Raw genomic sequence first — 17,479 nt, 5'->3', positions numbered from 1 at the left:
CTTTTTAGTTCTTATTTTCAATTTTACAATGGCAGTTGCGTGACCTGTTTCTGACCTGTTTCATCCAAATATTCTATTTGTGATAAATACTTTTAATCTGAAAATATGCTGCAGTTGTTTCCTGTATATTGGTCGAATTTGCCCCTGGTTTTAACGAAGGTGGTGCTTATATTGACTTACTCACTTCTAAGTAGTTTAATCAACTGCAATGATCGAAATACATTGTAATCAAAATGCAAGTGGTACACACAATATATCTTTCTAGCTTTTGACATTGAAAGAATTGAGTTATGTGTGGAAGTGATGCCTGTGAGAAAAAAATGGGTATTTATTTTTTGTAAATATTACCGCGGAACTCAAAGGTTCGTCTGACGTTTCCACAGAAGAGTTAGTTTGTGCAACGCTAGTGTGTTTCTAATTACAATTAAACTACTAGTTTCATCACTAGCGACACAACTAGGCCTAAATTAAGACCCGAAGTGATGGAGTGGCAGTTACAAAAGTTGTTTTTTCAGTCTTGAAGAAGACGTTTTCTACGATCTACACAAAGGTTAGTAATAACTGAATATACTTTAACACTAAATACTAACATCACACCTATGTAAAGATGTATACTGTATGTGATAATGTAATATACTGTACTATAATGCAGGTAATAAATACTCACATCATACCAGTATTAAGATATACTGTATATGTAATAATGTAATATCCTCTTAATGCTAAATACTCACATCAGAGCTGTGCTTAGATGGTAATAATATAAAATACATGAATACTAAATACTCACATGACCTATGTTAAGATGAACATGAAATAGGAATGCAGGGGTGTTGAAAGTGCATTTCGTGGGCCATTTGCTTTTTATTATTGCCCCACTTCAGATTCTCACAATATAATTTAACAAGAAAACTAAAAAAAACAGCAATGGGAAATATGTGGTAATTTTACAAGGATAATGTTGAATATTGAGAAAAAATAATGTCATTTTAAAAGTACATTAATTGATTCATTTTCTACCGCTTATCCTCACGAGGGTTGCGGGGGTGCTGGCGGGGTACACCCTGGGCTGGTCACATATAGACAAACAATTATTATGATTATCAGGCGTATTTATTTACGTTTATTGCCATAAATATTGTCATTCTTAGTCAACAATTGATGAAAGTTAATGTCAAATGTTGCTGAGTGTGATTTGTCATGTTGTCTTGCAGTGTGTGATGTTGTCGTCATGACGATGAGTGCGGAACAGGAGGCTTTAATTAGCCAGATGTTTCAAGCTTATGTTGTGGAATATCATCATGATGACATCGTCCAGGTCTTTGCAGGCGACAGTGAAGATCTTCATCAGCCTCTCGTTATCAATGCTATGACACTCTTTGAAGCCAATATGGAGGTACTAATACTCACAATACCAATACTACTGGCTACTACTATGACTGACAGTGGCTACTACTGACACATGATATTATGGATATTATGGCCTATCCAGCCTGTTTGGTCTGCCTCATGAGGCTACCTTGTTACATGCTTGCTACATATGATGTGCTATACATATAATTACTATACTATATACTATATTGACAGTTACTATGGTACTGATTATGTCATTGTATGTTCATATCACCTAGTACTTTGGTACAAAAATAAAATAAAATAAAAAACATAAAAAAATACAAAAAACTATATTAGGAAAGCAGGAAGTGAACAAATGTAACAGTTACTGATTGTAAAAGTACCAGATGGAGGGGCAGGATTGAATAAGCTTTGCTTCTTCCTACTCCTTTTGGACATGTGGAACTGGGAACTGATTATGGGATTCACTCAATTGGAATCTGATGCATGTTCAAATGAAATAAAACCATTACCATTACCATTACCATTACCATTACCATTACCATTACCAATACATACATGTTCACTACTAGTGTGTGCGTTAAGCCCCATTCCACTCTAGTTTACTTTATATCATTTTATTCCCACAGATTGGTGACTATTTCAATGCCTATCCAAATGACGTCCTGACAATATTTGATAAAGTGTTGCACAAGACAGCGCTTGAGTTGTCAAACAAAGACTCGAGCCATCAGTCTGGAGAACGACCACATGGAGAGGCCGGAATCAAACACACTCTCCATGCTCGTATCACAGGTTAGTTCTCCAACTGACACTGACATGTGTAGCTGTTTTCCACCAACAGGAAAGTGGTGTGTGTTTCACACCTGCTATTTTGTTTTCTGTCCTTTCATCCTTCGCCAAAAGCATTCAAAGGTTGAACAAATGTGGCGACACAAAGACTAAATCATGGTGGATGATATTTATAGGGACAGGAGATCCTCTCGTTTATGGACCCATAGTTAAATAGGGTTCTCAACAATGAGTACCAGAACTTTGTAAGTATTTGGAGGTCAGACCTCCCCCCTCTGGAAATCAAGGCTTTTGGGCAGGCGTAAGGGACACAAATTTAACAGTAAAATAATTTGCCAAAACATGTTCTACCTGTTATAAATCCATCAGGTATTGATGACCTCTTCTTAAGTGCAATTGAAGTTCTACAATGCTACAATATATCCCTCCCTTTGGGGGTCCCAAAACCTCCAAAACATCCAACCTAATGGTTTTCTGGTTCAATCCTGAACGGTGAATAGATTTCAACACATTTCTAAGACATTTCTACATTCTATGTTTAAGTTCAGTTTCAGCATTTGAGCATTCACACACAATTCACCGTTTTTTTCATTAGACATTAATCTATAGTACTTTGTTCGGCGGCCCTTGAACACACCACAATTATGGGCTATGAGAAGCATTAGTGAAACTTATATATAACTTTCTGTTTATTGTACTATATAATAATAATAATAATAATAATAATAATAAACCCACCAAATAGAAGCCAAATTGCAGTTTCTTCAACTTCAGCATATGTCTATACCTTTACCACTCTAAACCATTTTAATCCCAGGACACATCACGCCCATTTGTATACCTTTACCACTCTAAACCACTTTAATCTCAGGACACATCTCACCCTTTTGTATACCTTTACCACTCTTAACCACTCTAATCCCAGGACACATCTCACCCTTTTGTATACCTTTACCACTCTAAACCACTCTAATCCCAGGACACATCTCACCCTTTTGTATACCTTTACCACTCTAATCCCAGGACACATCTCACCCTTTTGTATACTTTTGCCACTCTAAACCACTTTAATCTCAGGACACATGTCACCCTTTTGTATAAATTTACCACTCTAATCCCAGGACACATCTCACCCTTTTGTATACCTTTACCACTCTAAACCACTTTAATCCCAGGACACATCTCACCCTTTTGTATACCTTTACCACTCTAATCCCAGGACACATCTCACCCTTTTGTATACCTTTACCACTCTAAACCACTTTAATCCCAGGACACATCTCACCCATTTGTATACCTTTACCACTCTAAACCACTCTAATTCAGGACACATCTCACCCTTTTGTATACCTTTACCACTCTAAACCACTCTAATCCCAGGACACATCTCACCCTTTTGTATACCTTTATCACTCTAATCCCAGGACACATCTCACCCTTTTGTATACCTTTACCACTCTAAACCACTTTAATCCCAGGACACATCACACCCTTTTGTATACCTTTACCACTCTAATCCCAGGACACGTCTCACCCTTTTGTATACTTTTGCCACTCTAAACCACTTTAATCTCAGGACACATGTCACCCTTTTGTATAAATGTACCACTCTAATCCCAGGACACATCTCACCCTTTTGACAGTGTTTCCATTTTGCACTACATTTGTCTCAGGTGATTGTTTTGACAAAAAGTACTCAGAGCGGTCTGATGACTTGTTAAATGTAGCGACAATGTTGCTAAGTTGGCAACACTGATCCTTCCTGCTGCATGTTTTTTATTCACTGCTTACATAGACGGTCTATGACCAATGTGTTTGTGGTGTAGGCTTATGCCACATTTTAATACATTATTGGATGAAAGTCATCACAGATATCTGTCTCTTTGGTCTCCAGGTCTACCAGTGTGTCCAGAGCTGACCAGAGACACAATTCCCCGATCCAGGGATGTGGGCCACTTCTTATCAGTCACTGGGACTGTGATACGCACCAGTGTTGCCAAGGTAACGTGCAGTGGGAAGTCAAGTCTTCTTTTACATTGTTGCAGACTTGTTTGCACCATGGGGAAATGATTGTATTTCACTTTATTGGTTCATTTATGATGGTTTATTTACTACAAATAATGGTGTCTTTGTTCATTTACATGCTTGGATAGTGACGAGCAGATAAATGAAATGTTCTTTGACTAAATAATACATCCGGGCAAAAACTGATACTGTTACACAAATCAAGTAAAAATATTTTTTAATAAGAATGAATTAGAAAGTAGTGGCGACTCTGAAATCAGGAAAAAGCTGAAAGAAACAAACAAAGTTGAAATAGTTGGTAATGTAAATTTATCAAATAACAAACATGGAAAGTTTTCTTGATTTTTCCAAATGAGCTTATATTCTTACATGAATAACTATAACATTGTATTTCCCCAAAATGTTAGTCTTATGAGCTATTTTTGTTGTCATCGTCATAGTTGTCCAAACGACTGCACCTTTAGTTGGACCAGGCATTAAAATGAACAAGAAACTGAAGATATTACCCCCCCCCCCCCGTCACTTCATTGCACTACTTCATTGCACTACTGTACATATTACTGTTATTATATCTTGTCACATTCATACTGTTCATACTGTTTATAATCTGTATAATATGCAATAGCCATACTATAGTCATTTATATCCCTGTATATATCCATAGCCTGTTATAGTTTGTACATATATCTGTCCATTTACATATTCTATTTCTTCATTTATGTACTAATAAGGTATTTATAAATTTGCACTTCTGGTTGGATGCTAACTGCATTTTGTTGCCCTGTACCAGTGACATGAGCAATAACAATAAAGTTGAATCTAATCTAATCTAATCCTAATCCTAATCCTAATCTAATGTAATCTAATCGAAGCTAAAATAAGCTAAGATAAGATAAGATAAGCTAAGATAAAATAAGCTAAGCCATTTCTTCATTTATTTACTAATAAGGTATTTATGAATTTGCACTTCTGGTTGGATGCTAACTACATTTTGTTGCCCTGTACCAGTGACATGAGCAATAACAATAAAGTTGAATCTAATCTAATCTAATCCTAATCCTAATCGAAGCTAAACTAAGATAAGATAAACTAAGATAAGATATGCTAATGCTAATGCTAATGCTAATGCTACAACTTGTATGTATGTTTAATCACCTGTGCATGAACATCTAATGATACCCCGTGTCAATAACGTCATGTTGCTTTGTTAAATAAGCGAAAAGTCCATTTGACCCGTCCGCACTCTGAAACTCACAAACAGCATCCAATGAAGCAGATTCCATAGCTTTGTGTGTGCATGGAATTGCAGTGAATGCCGCGTCATGTTGTTCATCTCCGTTTGGCTTCAGGCTACTTTGTTGTTGTATCATGAAGTATGGCTTTCTCCCACTTTCCTAGGTGCTGGAGTACAAGCGTGATTACATGTGCGCCAAGTGCCGCCATGTTTTTGAGCTGCAGGCAGACTTTAACCAGTTCTATTCCTTTTTGCCGCCACTGAGCTGCCCTCATCCGGATGGCTGTAACTCCTGTAAATTCACTTGTCTGTCTGGAGACACCGAGCCGGCCTCCTGCAAGGATTACCAGGAGATCAAGATACAAGAGCAAGTATGACGCCATGACACGTCTTGTAATTCATGTCAACATGTCGTTCCAATCAGTATCCGCACCACAGGTACAGAGGTTGTCAGTGGGCTGTATTCCTCGGTCTATGGTCGTGGTTCTGGAGGATGACCTGGTGGACATGTGTAAATCTGGTAGGAGTGACCATTTTGACTTTTGAAACTGCCGTAAACAACCGTCGTTAGTATCAAGGCACTTCAAAGCTTGTGTGTTTAGTATAGCTGTCAAAGTTAAAGGTGCTGTACGCTGCAACCCGGCGTACTTGTAAGTGCGTGCTGTCCATGTGAAAAATTTGGGGATCCATACGAGTACTTTGGCCACATGCAGGCACTTTTAGTGCAAGATGAACTTTCCCTTTGCAGGCTGCATCAAGGCTACCTTATGTGTGATGTGTGTGCCCTCTGCTGTACACAAAAGGAGAACTACATAAAAAACAAGTATTTTATTATCAGCCATTCTGATATATCAATGATTTAATGCATGGGCAGCTCAAAGAAGCATTTTGGTGATTTGCTGATTGTTGTGTTGCTGGCCTGCCAGGAGATGATGTTACTGTTTATGGAGTCATGTGCCAGCGCTGGAAACCCTTTTTTGACGGCTCTCGATGTGACGTGGAGCTGGTTCTCAAAGCCAACAACGTGGAAGTCAACAACCAGCGGGGTGGCGCTGATCTGCTCATGGAGGATGTTCAAAAGGAATTTGAAGAATTCTGGGAATTCCACAGAAATGATCCCATGACTGGTAAGAATTCTACTTCTTCATCTTCATCAAAGTCCAAGAGTACGAGACCGTCGCATCGTGTACGCCCCGGCTAGCCTGTTTTTCTGTTCTTGTGCAAAACTGACTCCATAATTTAGCTTCAGTTTGCATACGTTTTCCAGTTAACGTACTTTGTATTGCGCATCATGCTGTGTTATTAACGCACCACATGATTTAAGCTTTGTTTTAATTATTTTTTAAATCAGAAATAATCATTTTTACCATTCTATTAACTTACATGGATAACAAGAAGGGAAAGTTTTTCGTCTACGATGTCGTTAGCAGTGACACCCCAGTCTCATAAATGTTAACACAAACACCTTCTTATAGTTGACAATTGTAGTTTGACATGTACGTCTTTATACTGAGTTGTGGTCGCCTGTAGAGCAGCTACACACAATAACCCGCACAGAAAACCTTTTAGATTTTCCAGAATCTGCACCTATTCCATTTCCTTGGATTTTCCACCCACCCACGGCCCGCCTCCGGGCATGCCCACTCCGCTGTGATTGGTCACACGCCCAAAGTGCTTTTTAATGAAAAAAGTCCGTCCCTCTGTGACATCACAAAGGAACAGTTTTACCACGCCTTTTGAAAGTGAGCGTTCTAAGCCAAACGTCTTTCAGGGCTCACTTCCAAATGTGCAAACCTCCTTATCTGAAACTTTGGCATGGTTTAACACCAGAATACATCATTCTAACTACATTTATAGGGCAGAAAAGTGGAAAAGCTTAATAGGTCCCCTTTAAATATAAATGGTATATAAATGGTAGTTCCGTCTTTGATAGGAACCATTCATGATAGGAACCATTCATTAGCTGTCAATGCACTCAAAAAGAGCTTGTTAACCCACTGGAAATTGCAGGAGGTCAGTACATATAATATATAACATATAACATATTATAACATATTATAACATATTATAACATATAACATATATAACATATATAACATATTATAACATATAACATATTATAACATATAACATAACATACAACATATAACATATTATAACATATGACATATAACATACAACATATTATAACATATAACATATTATAACATAACATTTTACATAACATATAACAAATTATAACATATTATAACATATAACATATTATAACATAATATTTTACATAACATATTATGACATATAGCCTATTATAACATACAACATATTATAACATATAGCATATTATAACATATAACATATTATAACATATAACATATAACATAACATATTATAACGTATACCATATTATAACATAACATATTCTAACATATAACATATTATAACATATAACATAATGTATAATGTATAACATATTATAACATATAACATATTATGATATATAACATATTCTAACATATTCTAACATATAACATATTATAACATATTATAACATATAACATAACGTATAATGTATAACATATTATAACATATAACATATTATGATATATAACATATTCTAACATATTCTAACATATAATATACATATTATGACATATAACAGAAGAGGAAGAAGAGTCCTGAACCACTGTGTACACTGTGTACTATGTCTAAATACTACAACAGTCATTACTCTTCATTCTTGTGAGTTTATTGTCAGTACTCACACATCCTTCCAACCATGTTCTGTTATGTCTGTTTGTACTGAATATTATTTATCATGTAAATGATTTATGACAAAAATGTTGCATTGAATTTGTCACATTATTTTGTCATCTTCATATGTCTTAACTGGCAAAGGGTACATTTGGAATACAGTAACTTTAAATATGTTATGTGTACAAATGTTTTTTGTTTTTTTGTGACTGTGGCTTATATTCAGCTAGGATTTACATTATTTCTTATGGGAAAAATGGATTAGTTTGAATCCATTTTGGTTAGAGCCGTACCTTCTGGAATTAATTAATGACGCTAACCAAGGTTCTGCTATTTCTGTTCTCCCTGGACAATCTGCAGGCAGGAACCAGATCCTGTTGAGCCTATGCCCTCAAGTCTTTGGCATGTACATGATTAAACTGGCGGTTGCCATGGTGCTAGCTGGTGGGGTGCAGAGGATAGATTCTTCTGGAACCAAGATCAGAGGTTTTTATCAGCTTTTCAATGATGGTGGACGTAAAAATGGCATGATTGAGTTTCACATGCTGTACATACAAGCCTGTGTACGTTGGTGACGAGCCGACAAGCTGCTTTCTGTTTGTGTTTGAAGGTGAATGCCATATGTTGCTTGTTGGAGACCCCGGCACCGGGAAGTCTCAGTTCTTAAAGTATGCAGCTAAGATTATGCCTCGCTCTGTGCTCACTGCTGGAATTGGCTCCACAAGTGCAGGTTTGTGCTGTCCTTTATGCTTCTGATGGTTTCACTCCATAAACATCTAACTGTCTTTTGATCGCTTTTCTATAATATATGAATATATACTATACTGTATGCTCACATGTGTTATGAAATGTAAATATATGCACACATATAGCCAAGCAGTGAGTGTGTTGTCCTGTGCTGAAGGACTGACGGTTGCGGCAGTAAAGGATGGAGGTGATTGGCATCTTGAGGCAGGAGCCCTGGTCCTCTCAGATGGAGGATTGTGCTGCATTGATGAATTCAACAGCATCAAAGAACACGACCGCATCAGCATCCATGAGGCCATGGAGCAACAGTCCATTAGCGTGGCCAAGGCCGGGTAGGAACCTCTATCAGGATCAATCTGTCAACCAGCTGCTGATGGCGACAAGACATGAGAGTCACAAATGTTGATTTATTTGCAAGCTGTGCCAAACTATGTGCATGTACCACATTCATTCGATTTCTACCGCTTTTTCCTCACGATGGTCGCGGGGGGTTGCTGGAGCCTTACCAGCTGTTTTCGGTATACCCTGGACTGGTGGCCAGCCAATCACAGGGCACATATAGACCATTCGCACTCACATTCATACCTTTGGACAATTTAGCATGTTTTTGGAACGTGGGAGGAAACAGGAGTCCACGGACTCCAAGCATGCACATGCAAACTCCATGATGGCCGAGGGTGGAATTGAACCCTGGTCTGCGTGCTAACCACTCGATCACCGTGCAGCCACAGAGAAACCATAAAAACAATCATGATGCTGAAACATGAGCATAAAGGCGAGTAGCAAGCAAACATAGAAGTAAAGTCATTCCAACATGAGGAATAACCCGCCGTATTCCTTGTGTGTATGTAGAACTTCTGATGTATGCTAATTACAGATTGTGGGCACCTACCTTGTTTCTCCACCCCCAGCAACTAGACAAAGTCTGCAAACCAAAGCAGACGCAGGAAAAGTAAGAACCAAAGCATGGCTGTCATACAGTAGATCTGTGCATCCCTTTATTATAAATGGAATATTTTGTTAGAGCATAGAAAATAGAAAAACCTTCTAAACATGAAATAACACCCCTATAGTCACCTCTATTATCCGGTATAGTAGACACAATAAGAAAAGCACAACAGATGTGATCTGGTGCTAGGGGAGCTGAGTGGAGGATTGAGTTTTAGCTTCCTACATATTGGAGCTTTATGTTTTGGTTTGGAAGGCTAGGTATAGCATTCCTCACACAGGAAGTATGTTATACTAAATATTGCAAGTATGACATGTTAGCATTAATGTACCTGTGACTACATGCTCACTGCATGGATAAAGAACCTTGTTGGAGCTTTTTTAAGAGTACTTTATAGTGGAAATAAGTGTATGCAATGACATGCATTGTTAGCAACCTCATGCTAACTGTTTTGATATCTTCAGAAGGCACAGAAAGAGAAATAAGGATTGGGGATGCTGGGTAAAAGAGTGCACTTTTTCCTGGTGGCGTATCTTGCATGTAACACAGAGCTAGATCCCGCTTCAAAGTCCATGCGAGATCGAACACTGGGTTCTTCGTAACATTGTTACTGAGAAAACAGTAAAACACTGTGTATTCATTAAAAACCACTTGCACAGGACACATCTCACCCTTGAATTGAACCCTTCCCGCTTCAAGGTCCATGCGAGATACAACACTGGGTTCTTCGTAACATTGTCACTGAGAAAACAGTAAAACACTTACCCAAAGTGTATTGATGAAACTAATCCATCAGGAGAAATCTTGAATGGAAACATATCATGGACACCGCACCATATCCCTGATCTGGAATCAGTGTCAGCGTGGGTTATCGCCCCAACAGTAGCCCGATATTGTACCTGCTGTGGGATCATTCAAACCTGCAACAAAAGCCTGTTGTTGCAGCGATCAAGTCCGCCCAACATTACAGTAACATTACTGACACCTAGTGACCAGTGTCGAATAATACATATTATCACATCCTATGATGCATTTTTTCGACAATCCAATAAAACCAAGAGTGATGGAACTAGTCATTGAAACTTTAAAACATGCCATTTAAGAAACAATGATATAATTAAAAAAAATACTTCTTGTAGATGGCGTCCTCCTGTACGAATCCATTCTTCTATCCGCTGTTGAGATTCCTCATTCCTCAGCAGGGATACTGTGAATTTCATCCTGAATTCTCTGTTTTAAGTCATCCAGAGTTCTGGGTCCAGTCCTAAAAATGTCAGAAGTCCGTCTGCGCCACTGAGTGGGCTGCACCACGAAATTCGAGCCCTCTGTATTGAAGCCTGAATAATGTTGTTGCGTTTATGCGCCACTGTACAGTACAAAGACTTGCTCCTCCCCCTCCAAACCCTGCTGACATTCTCCACCGATTTAGGATCATCCCAATGATCATTGATCCCAATGATGAGTTTAAGATTTCTTTCATTTCCATTGTTGACTAACAAATATGAACCTGGTTCTCCATAGCATGGTGTGTAAGCTGAACACTCGCACCACTATTCTGGCAGCTACCAACCCCAAGGGCCAGTATGATCCCAATCAAGCACTCTCCGTCAACGTCGCACTAGCCAGCCCTCTGCTGAGTCGCTTTGACCTGGTTCTGGTTCTGCTGGACACCAGGAACGCAGAGTGGGACCGCATCATCTCCTCTTTTGTCCTGGAGAACAGAGGTAGGAATTAGAACATTCGTCAAAATGAAAGAGAATGGTTTGCGTATTGGAATATTTCTATGAGTGTGTTGCTGATGACTTCATAATATTCAGGAAGACCTGGGCTTCATCGAGTCAAGGATTTGTTCTTCCATTTGTTAGTTTGGTTGTACAAACTGCACACACATTATTCAAAGCATTCCAACACCAACGTGTTCATTCATGTCAGGAAGCCAGATATTCATATTTACACATTTTTCCAACATTATTCCCATTGGAAATAAATGCACATTTCTCACATTTCCAATATCTATTCTGAACATTCATTCATTTTCTACCGCTTATCCCCACGAGGGTCGCGGGGGTGCTGGAGCCTATCCCAGCTGTCTTTGGGCGAGAGGCGGTGTACACCCCGGACTGGTGGCCAGCCAATCACAGGGCACATATAGACAAACAACCATTCACACTCACATTCATACCTATGGACAATTTGGAGTGGCCAAGAGGTGGACTCTTCTGAACACTTTTCCCCAAATTCCACCTTCTCCGTAACACTCATTCCGTCTGATCTTCTTCACCTTCTTTCAGATGACTTATTTGACATACAATTGCGTAGTAGTATACAAAGTAAAAAAAAAAAACAGGAGCAGATCAAGTATACAGTATCCTAACAGTATTTAATCCAATTTTGTACCAGTTTTAAAAAATCAAATGTCCTTTTCTTTGTTCGGATAGGACTGCCCTCTGAGAGCGCCACCCTGTGGTCCATGGAGAAAATGAAGGCTTATTTTTGTGTGATAAAACGCTTGCAGCCGCAGGTTACTGAGGAGGCCAAGTGCATCTTATCAAGGTACTACCAGCTGCAGAGGCAGAGTGAAGGCCGCAACGCTGCACGCACCACCATCCGCATGCTGGAGAGTATGAGCAGACTGGCTGAAGGTGAATTTGTCATTTTGCAAAACATTTGAAATTAACGCGCCGGACAAATTTATTGTATTTCATTCAGGATTATTTCATGAGTAAAAGATACAGTGAATAATACATGGTTTAGTTAATATAAGGAATATTTTCATATGAAGAAAAAATATACAAAGATATGGATAAACATACAGTAACTAAACAATTCATATATATTTTTAACAGTTGTATATGCATTTTTTCATTATTTATTATTACAGTAATCCCTCAAATTTCGTGGCTTTACTCTGTAACGGTTTAAAAAAAAATATACAGATGCTGTAGCATTTTTGGCTTAAAAAGCATCTCCAGCATACAAAATGGTTAAATGTGGTAAAATGCAAATTTAAGTCATTCAGAAGACCCATTCAAAGACATTTTAATCATATGCATGCTACAGTATACTCGTCACTATTAGGCGTGTGAATCTCAGCACTGAGGACCATTCATCTCCATGCACTGCCAGCGATACGATACATGGAATTTTCTGGCAATACGATGCGATAATCATTTAATTCAAATCAATGCGATCCGATATGATATGGCGCAATTTATTACTATATGATGCAATTCATCATGAAAAATGTAATTCAGTATGGTCCTACAAAAAGGATTTGGCTTCATTCCTTCTAGGCACTTGGCAGTAAATTCAACTAAAGTTCAACTAAACAACTCTTCAAAAACAACTTTCCTCACACTTTCACCTCAATTAAACAATCATTACTGCTGTAAAAAATACAGTACAGCAACAACAAAGTTAAAGTGACACTTCCAACAGTGGAATCAATGTTTGTTTATATTCCTATTTGGAAAACATACTGCTAATATGAATGCACTAGCAGCTAGGCTAATACAGTATTGGGGAGCAGAAAGTGGAAAACAACTTCTACCCTTTTAAAATTGTTTCCAAATTCAGGAAGAAGCCAACTGCTCTGCTGTTCTAAAGTCACTTGCTGTGCTGAACACTCCTTCGGGGAGGGGGTGTTGGGGACTTGGGCACTTGTTGGGGGACGGACAAATAGCTCCTGGACAATTTGGAAAGCAGCGGAACATCCACTTGTTCTGACCTGATTTGCTTGGTTCTTCCCCGGGTGTCCGACCAGGAACTAGACGGGCAGGGGGCGGTAGACTTGTCCGTGTTGTGGTGTCCCCTTTTTAAGGGGGTCTGCACTTTGTTGTGCTGCCGTTGTACGGCTTCTTAACACGGCATTCTTTGCAAATGACAGCATTTTTGTCGTGCTTTCCGCCGTTCTTTGAGAATCCGTAGTGTTTCCAAACATACCATTTAAACGTTGCGGGGGGGTTAAATATAGAAACTTCCTCGCTGCTGCTTGCTACGAACGTCCATGCTGTTTTACTAGTAGTTGTATGTGCCTCACGGCTTCCGTCCGTATTCAATACAAAAGGCCAAATAATGATGGTGCATTCATGGCACCTGGGGAACTGCATATTGAGCGAAGATGAACATTAAAGAAACAGCGCTTGCATCGGATTTTACCGATACCCACAAACGCATTGAGATGAATCTAGATTTCACCCGTCAATTGCATCCATACCCAGTGAATGATCCGATGCACTCGCATCACACGCATGGGCATCGATGTATCGATTAATATCGATTATTTTCCACAACACTCCGTGTCAGTAATGTTACTGTATTGTTGGGTGAGTCAATGGTTCGATACTGATACTGATTGGGTATGGAACTAGTTTGCCACCATAAACGAGGGATTACTGTATTTACTCCATACAAGGAAGCTGAATGCAAGAAAGCAAACACACCTCAATTTGGTGGTTAACAACTTCCAACATCGATGTGCTTGAATTCCACACAGCTCATGCCAGGCTCATGTTTCGAGAGACTGTGACGATAGAGGACGCTGTCACGGCCGTCTCTGTCATGGAGTCTTCCATGCAGGTATGAAGAATAATGCTTGTCACTGTTTTCTAGAGTCGTAGGTGATACTATGTGTGAATATCATATCATATTCAAGATCTGGTGTACCTTATATGGGCATCCAAAGTGGTAAAAGAGTTTTTCCTGTCTCAGAGTGGGGGTCTGCTCGGAAGTGTAAACGCAGTACTCACCTCGTTCCCCGATGACCCTGGCCGACAGTACCAGACCCAGTGTCAGGTACTACTCGAAGCAATGAACCTCCCACTTCTCCTTCAGAAGGAGATGGAGCGATTAAGCAGGTGGGTCATGTTTTCATATTTTATTGTATCATACATAATTGGCTGCCTCGCTTTGCTTCAACTCATTCAGTCAGCTGAGAACCCAACCCTGATCATAAGTCCTATTATTTGTGATACCATACCTTTATCATCTTATTTAACCAATAATACATTCACATGTTGGCCTGTTTTCCTTCAGTTTACCTGAATTTATGGATTATTTCCAGTCATATTTGAAATCATCCTGACCTTATTTAGTCCAAGGTCCATGGCTGCCATTAATTACTATGCAAAGTGATGGAATTTTGTTTTATGGTGACTTGTGTCGGTTATCATTAATAGCCTAATAGACTAATATGATGACATAATATGAATATTAATATCTGTAACATCTATGTTATAAATGCGTTGTCTGCATATTCCCATCATTTTCTCAAGTACAATTTGCACATTTAAATACAGTGGCGAGCTGAGCATCACCTCAGATTGTTCAACACAGGCTGGTAGCCATTTGTCATATGTTTGCAGAAAGGTTGATTTTTCATGTGTAGTAACAGTCAAAACAGCATAAAAACGCCAGAGTAACATATAAGAACCGCCAATGGCTATCCAGAGCTGGCCGATGTCCAAAGTTTGGAACGGCTAGCACCATCTGTCAACATCTAGCAGCTGAAAAAACAGAATACATCCTGCTTTTTCAGAGGAAGTGGGACAGTGGTGCAGTGGTGCAGTGGGACCAGGCACATTGGTACCATTGTCCTAGTTTGACTTCATCCTAAGAGTCAAAACCAAATGAAAGAATGTGCGTATTTGTGTATTTCTGCTCTCAAGGCTGAGGAGCAACATCACGGCGGCTTCCAGCTCCACGAATCCTGATCAGCAGCAACTCGGACACACAAGCTCAATCAGCAGATCACAAGTTGACATGGCGAAGGACAGGAAGGCTGCCACTGAGCTGGAGACGGGCTTGGATTGGTTTCATTCCATTACACCTTCTCTATCTGCACATCCGATGTTCTCATCGACTCAAATGGACTCAGATCCCAAACTTAACTCCAGTTTGTTAAGTCATGTCAGCTCATCAGCCAACCAAAGCCTTCTTTTGAATACATCTGCTTTTGAAGAACAAGGACCGATTGGAGAAAAAAGCCACAAAGCTCGAGAGTGTCGAGAAGAATCCGACAGAAAACACAGCAAGCCTTCAGGCAGTGTGATTCAGAAAGTGGGTAAAAACCTCAGAGATCGACGAGTCAAGGAGCTGCAGTGTCAACACCAGCAAGATGGAGAAAGTAGTCCAAGTCGAGGTGGAACGTCTGACACATTCTTGAATGAAAGGAAACCTGAGGACGGCACTTGTGTTCCATTACAGGAGGACGCCAGAGGCTGTCACACGGCACCTAAAAAACTTAGCACTGTGTTAGGAGAAAAGATGGCCGCTTCTCTCAGAACTGAACCGGATATTTGTGCAAAGTTTTCAGGCTTCACATTCAAACCAAGGAAGATGAGAGCGTTCATCCACAATGATGGTCTTAGCATGCATGCGGAAGTCCAACAGGAAGGCCAGCCAGAGGCAGGCAGACAACGACAAAAGAAGGATGCAAGTGGAGCCGATGTCAGGATCCATGACGATAAAGAAAGGAGTCAAACGCAGCAAAAGCAAGATGGAGGCCAGGCAAGCTCTGTCAGCCATGAAGCAGCTCTCTGTTTACTGGATCAGGAAACACAAGATGAAGGCAATGGCGGAATAAAGCCAGCAGAGGACACGGGACTTGTGTGTCCAGATGCTGATGGGACTAAAGATTCTGTAAGGGCACCTGCTCGGAAACCAGTTAACCCGTCAACCCTTGCTAAACTCTCCAGATTCTCTTTCACTGCTGCAGGCAAAACCCCATCAGACCTGGAAAGGAATCCTCAAACAAGTCCACCTAAAAGAGACTATGTCCAGTCTTCGAGGACTACCCAAGGCCAATGCAATCCCTTGAGAAAGAGAATGAGCACTACAGTGGTCTCACCTGTCCTGGATCATGGACTAAGAATGACTGACAGACCAACGCCCAATTGTAGTAGAGATCCTTCAGAACCTCTTCATGATGCAGTTCCTGGTGGGGAAATGGTGAAAGAACCCCCGATGAAGAAGAGAAAGTGTTTTCAACTGGGCTCGCCGAGCGGCTTGTGTTCTTCTACAGATGATTCTCTCTTTGGCTCAGTCGAGTACTCTGATGATGTTCTTGACACAGACTGGGACAAAGAGATAGCCAAGACACCCAAAGTCTGACACAACTCTGGTCCAGAAAATAAACTTTTTCAATCCACTTGAGATTTTTGTATTCATCTTTTATATTTTAGCTGACATCATCGGAATGGAACATTGATCATTTTCGAGAATTCATTTTTAACCAATACTACTTCTTGATGTGCCATATTAAATTCATTTTTCTTCTTTGTTGTGTATCACAAGTGTACCCTGAATTGGAGTAAAGAACATCTATTGATTGAAAATCATTGACAGAGTGGAATTTATTGTCTTATGAGCATTTTTGCTATTTTCACAGAGTACATCACATGAAGCTTTCAATAGCAATATGAAGGTTAAAAACACAATAGTGATCGTTTCCTATCTTGTTTTCGATGAATTCATTCGACTTTCTGTTGACATAACATGTCTCTTGGTCTGCCATATAATATCATATTAACAATGAAATCTTTTATTTTGACTAATTGTAATTTCCATTTATTACCTTGTAGTTAACCTGAGTGCTAAGGTCCAGCAGCACCCGCCCCCTCATTATG

The 17,479-nt window shown here is 39.6% G+C and overlaps 1 protein-coding gene across 1 annotated transcript; it reads left to right on the top strand.

The window, feature by feature from the left end:
* The first annotated feature begins 56 nt into the window (after positions 1–56).
* Positions 57–17,001, top strand: mcm9 (minichromosome maintenance 9 homologous recombination repair factor). Its single transcript, XM_058083179.1, has 15 exons — positions 57–550; positions 1,215–1,396; positions 1,986–2,151; positions 4,043–4,149; positions 5,572–5,778; positions 5,846–5,927; positions 6,334–6,534; positions 8,519–8,644; positions 8,769–8,888; positions 9,063–9,237; positions 11,376–11,578; positions 12,293–12,496; positions 14,350–14,432; positions 14,565–14,710; positions 15,521–17,001. Exons 2-15 carry the CDS (start codon positions 1,232–1,234, stop codon positions 16,962–16,964), a joined length of 3,429 nt encoding a protein of 1,142 aa, XP_057939162.1. The 5' UTR covers positions 57–550; positions 1,215–1,231; the 3' UTR covers positions 16,965–17,001.
* Positions 17,002–17,479: the final 478 nt, after the last annotated feature.

This window comes from Doryrhamphus excisus, chromosome 1 (genome assembly GCF_030265055.1).
Source record: "Doryrhamphus excisus isolate RoL2022-K1 chromosome 1, RoL_Dexc_1.0, whole genome shotgun sequence".
NCBI classification, from domain to species: domain Eukaryota; kingdom Metazoa; phylum Chordata; class Actinopteri; order Syngnathiformes; family Syngnathidae; genus Doryrhamphus; species Doryrhamphus excisus.
Note: the sequence above shows the minus strand (reverse complement) of the source record. Positions and strands in the feature narration are given on the sequence as shown.

Bases quoted from the DNA above. Each gene is read 5' to 3' on its own strand.
- mcm9 (XM_058083179.1), top strand. From the start codon at position 1,232: ATGACGATGAGTGCGGAACAGGAGGCTTTAATTAGCCAGATGTTTCAA. The intron at 11,579-12,292 runs GTAGGAATTAGA...TTGTTCGGATAG, and splicing joins TTTTGTCCTGGAGAACAGAG to GACTGCCCTCTGAGAGCGCC. The intron at 14,433-14,564 runs GTATGAAGAATA...TTCCTGTCTCAG, and splicing joins TCATGGAGTCTTCCATGCAG to AGTGGGGGTCTGCTCGGAAG.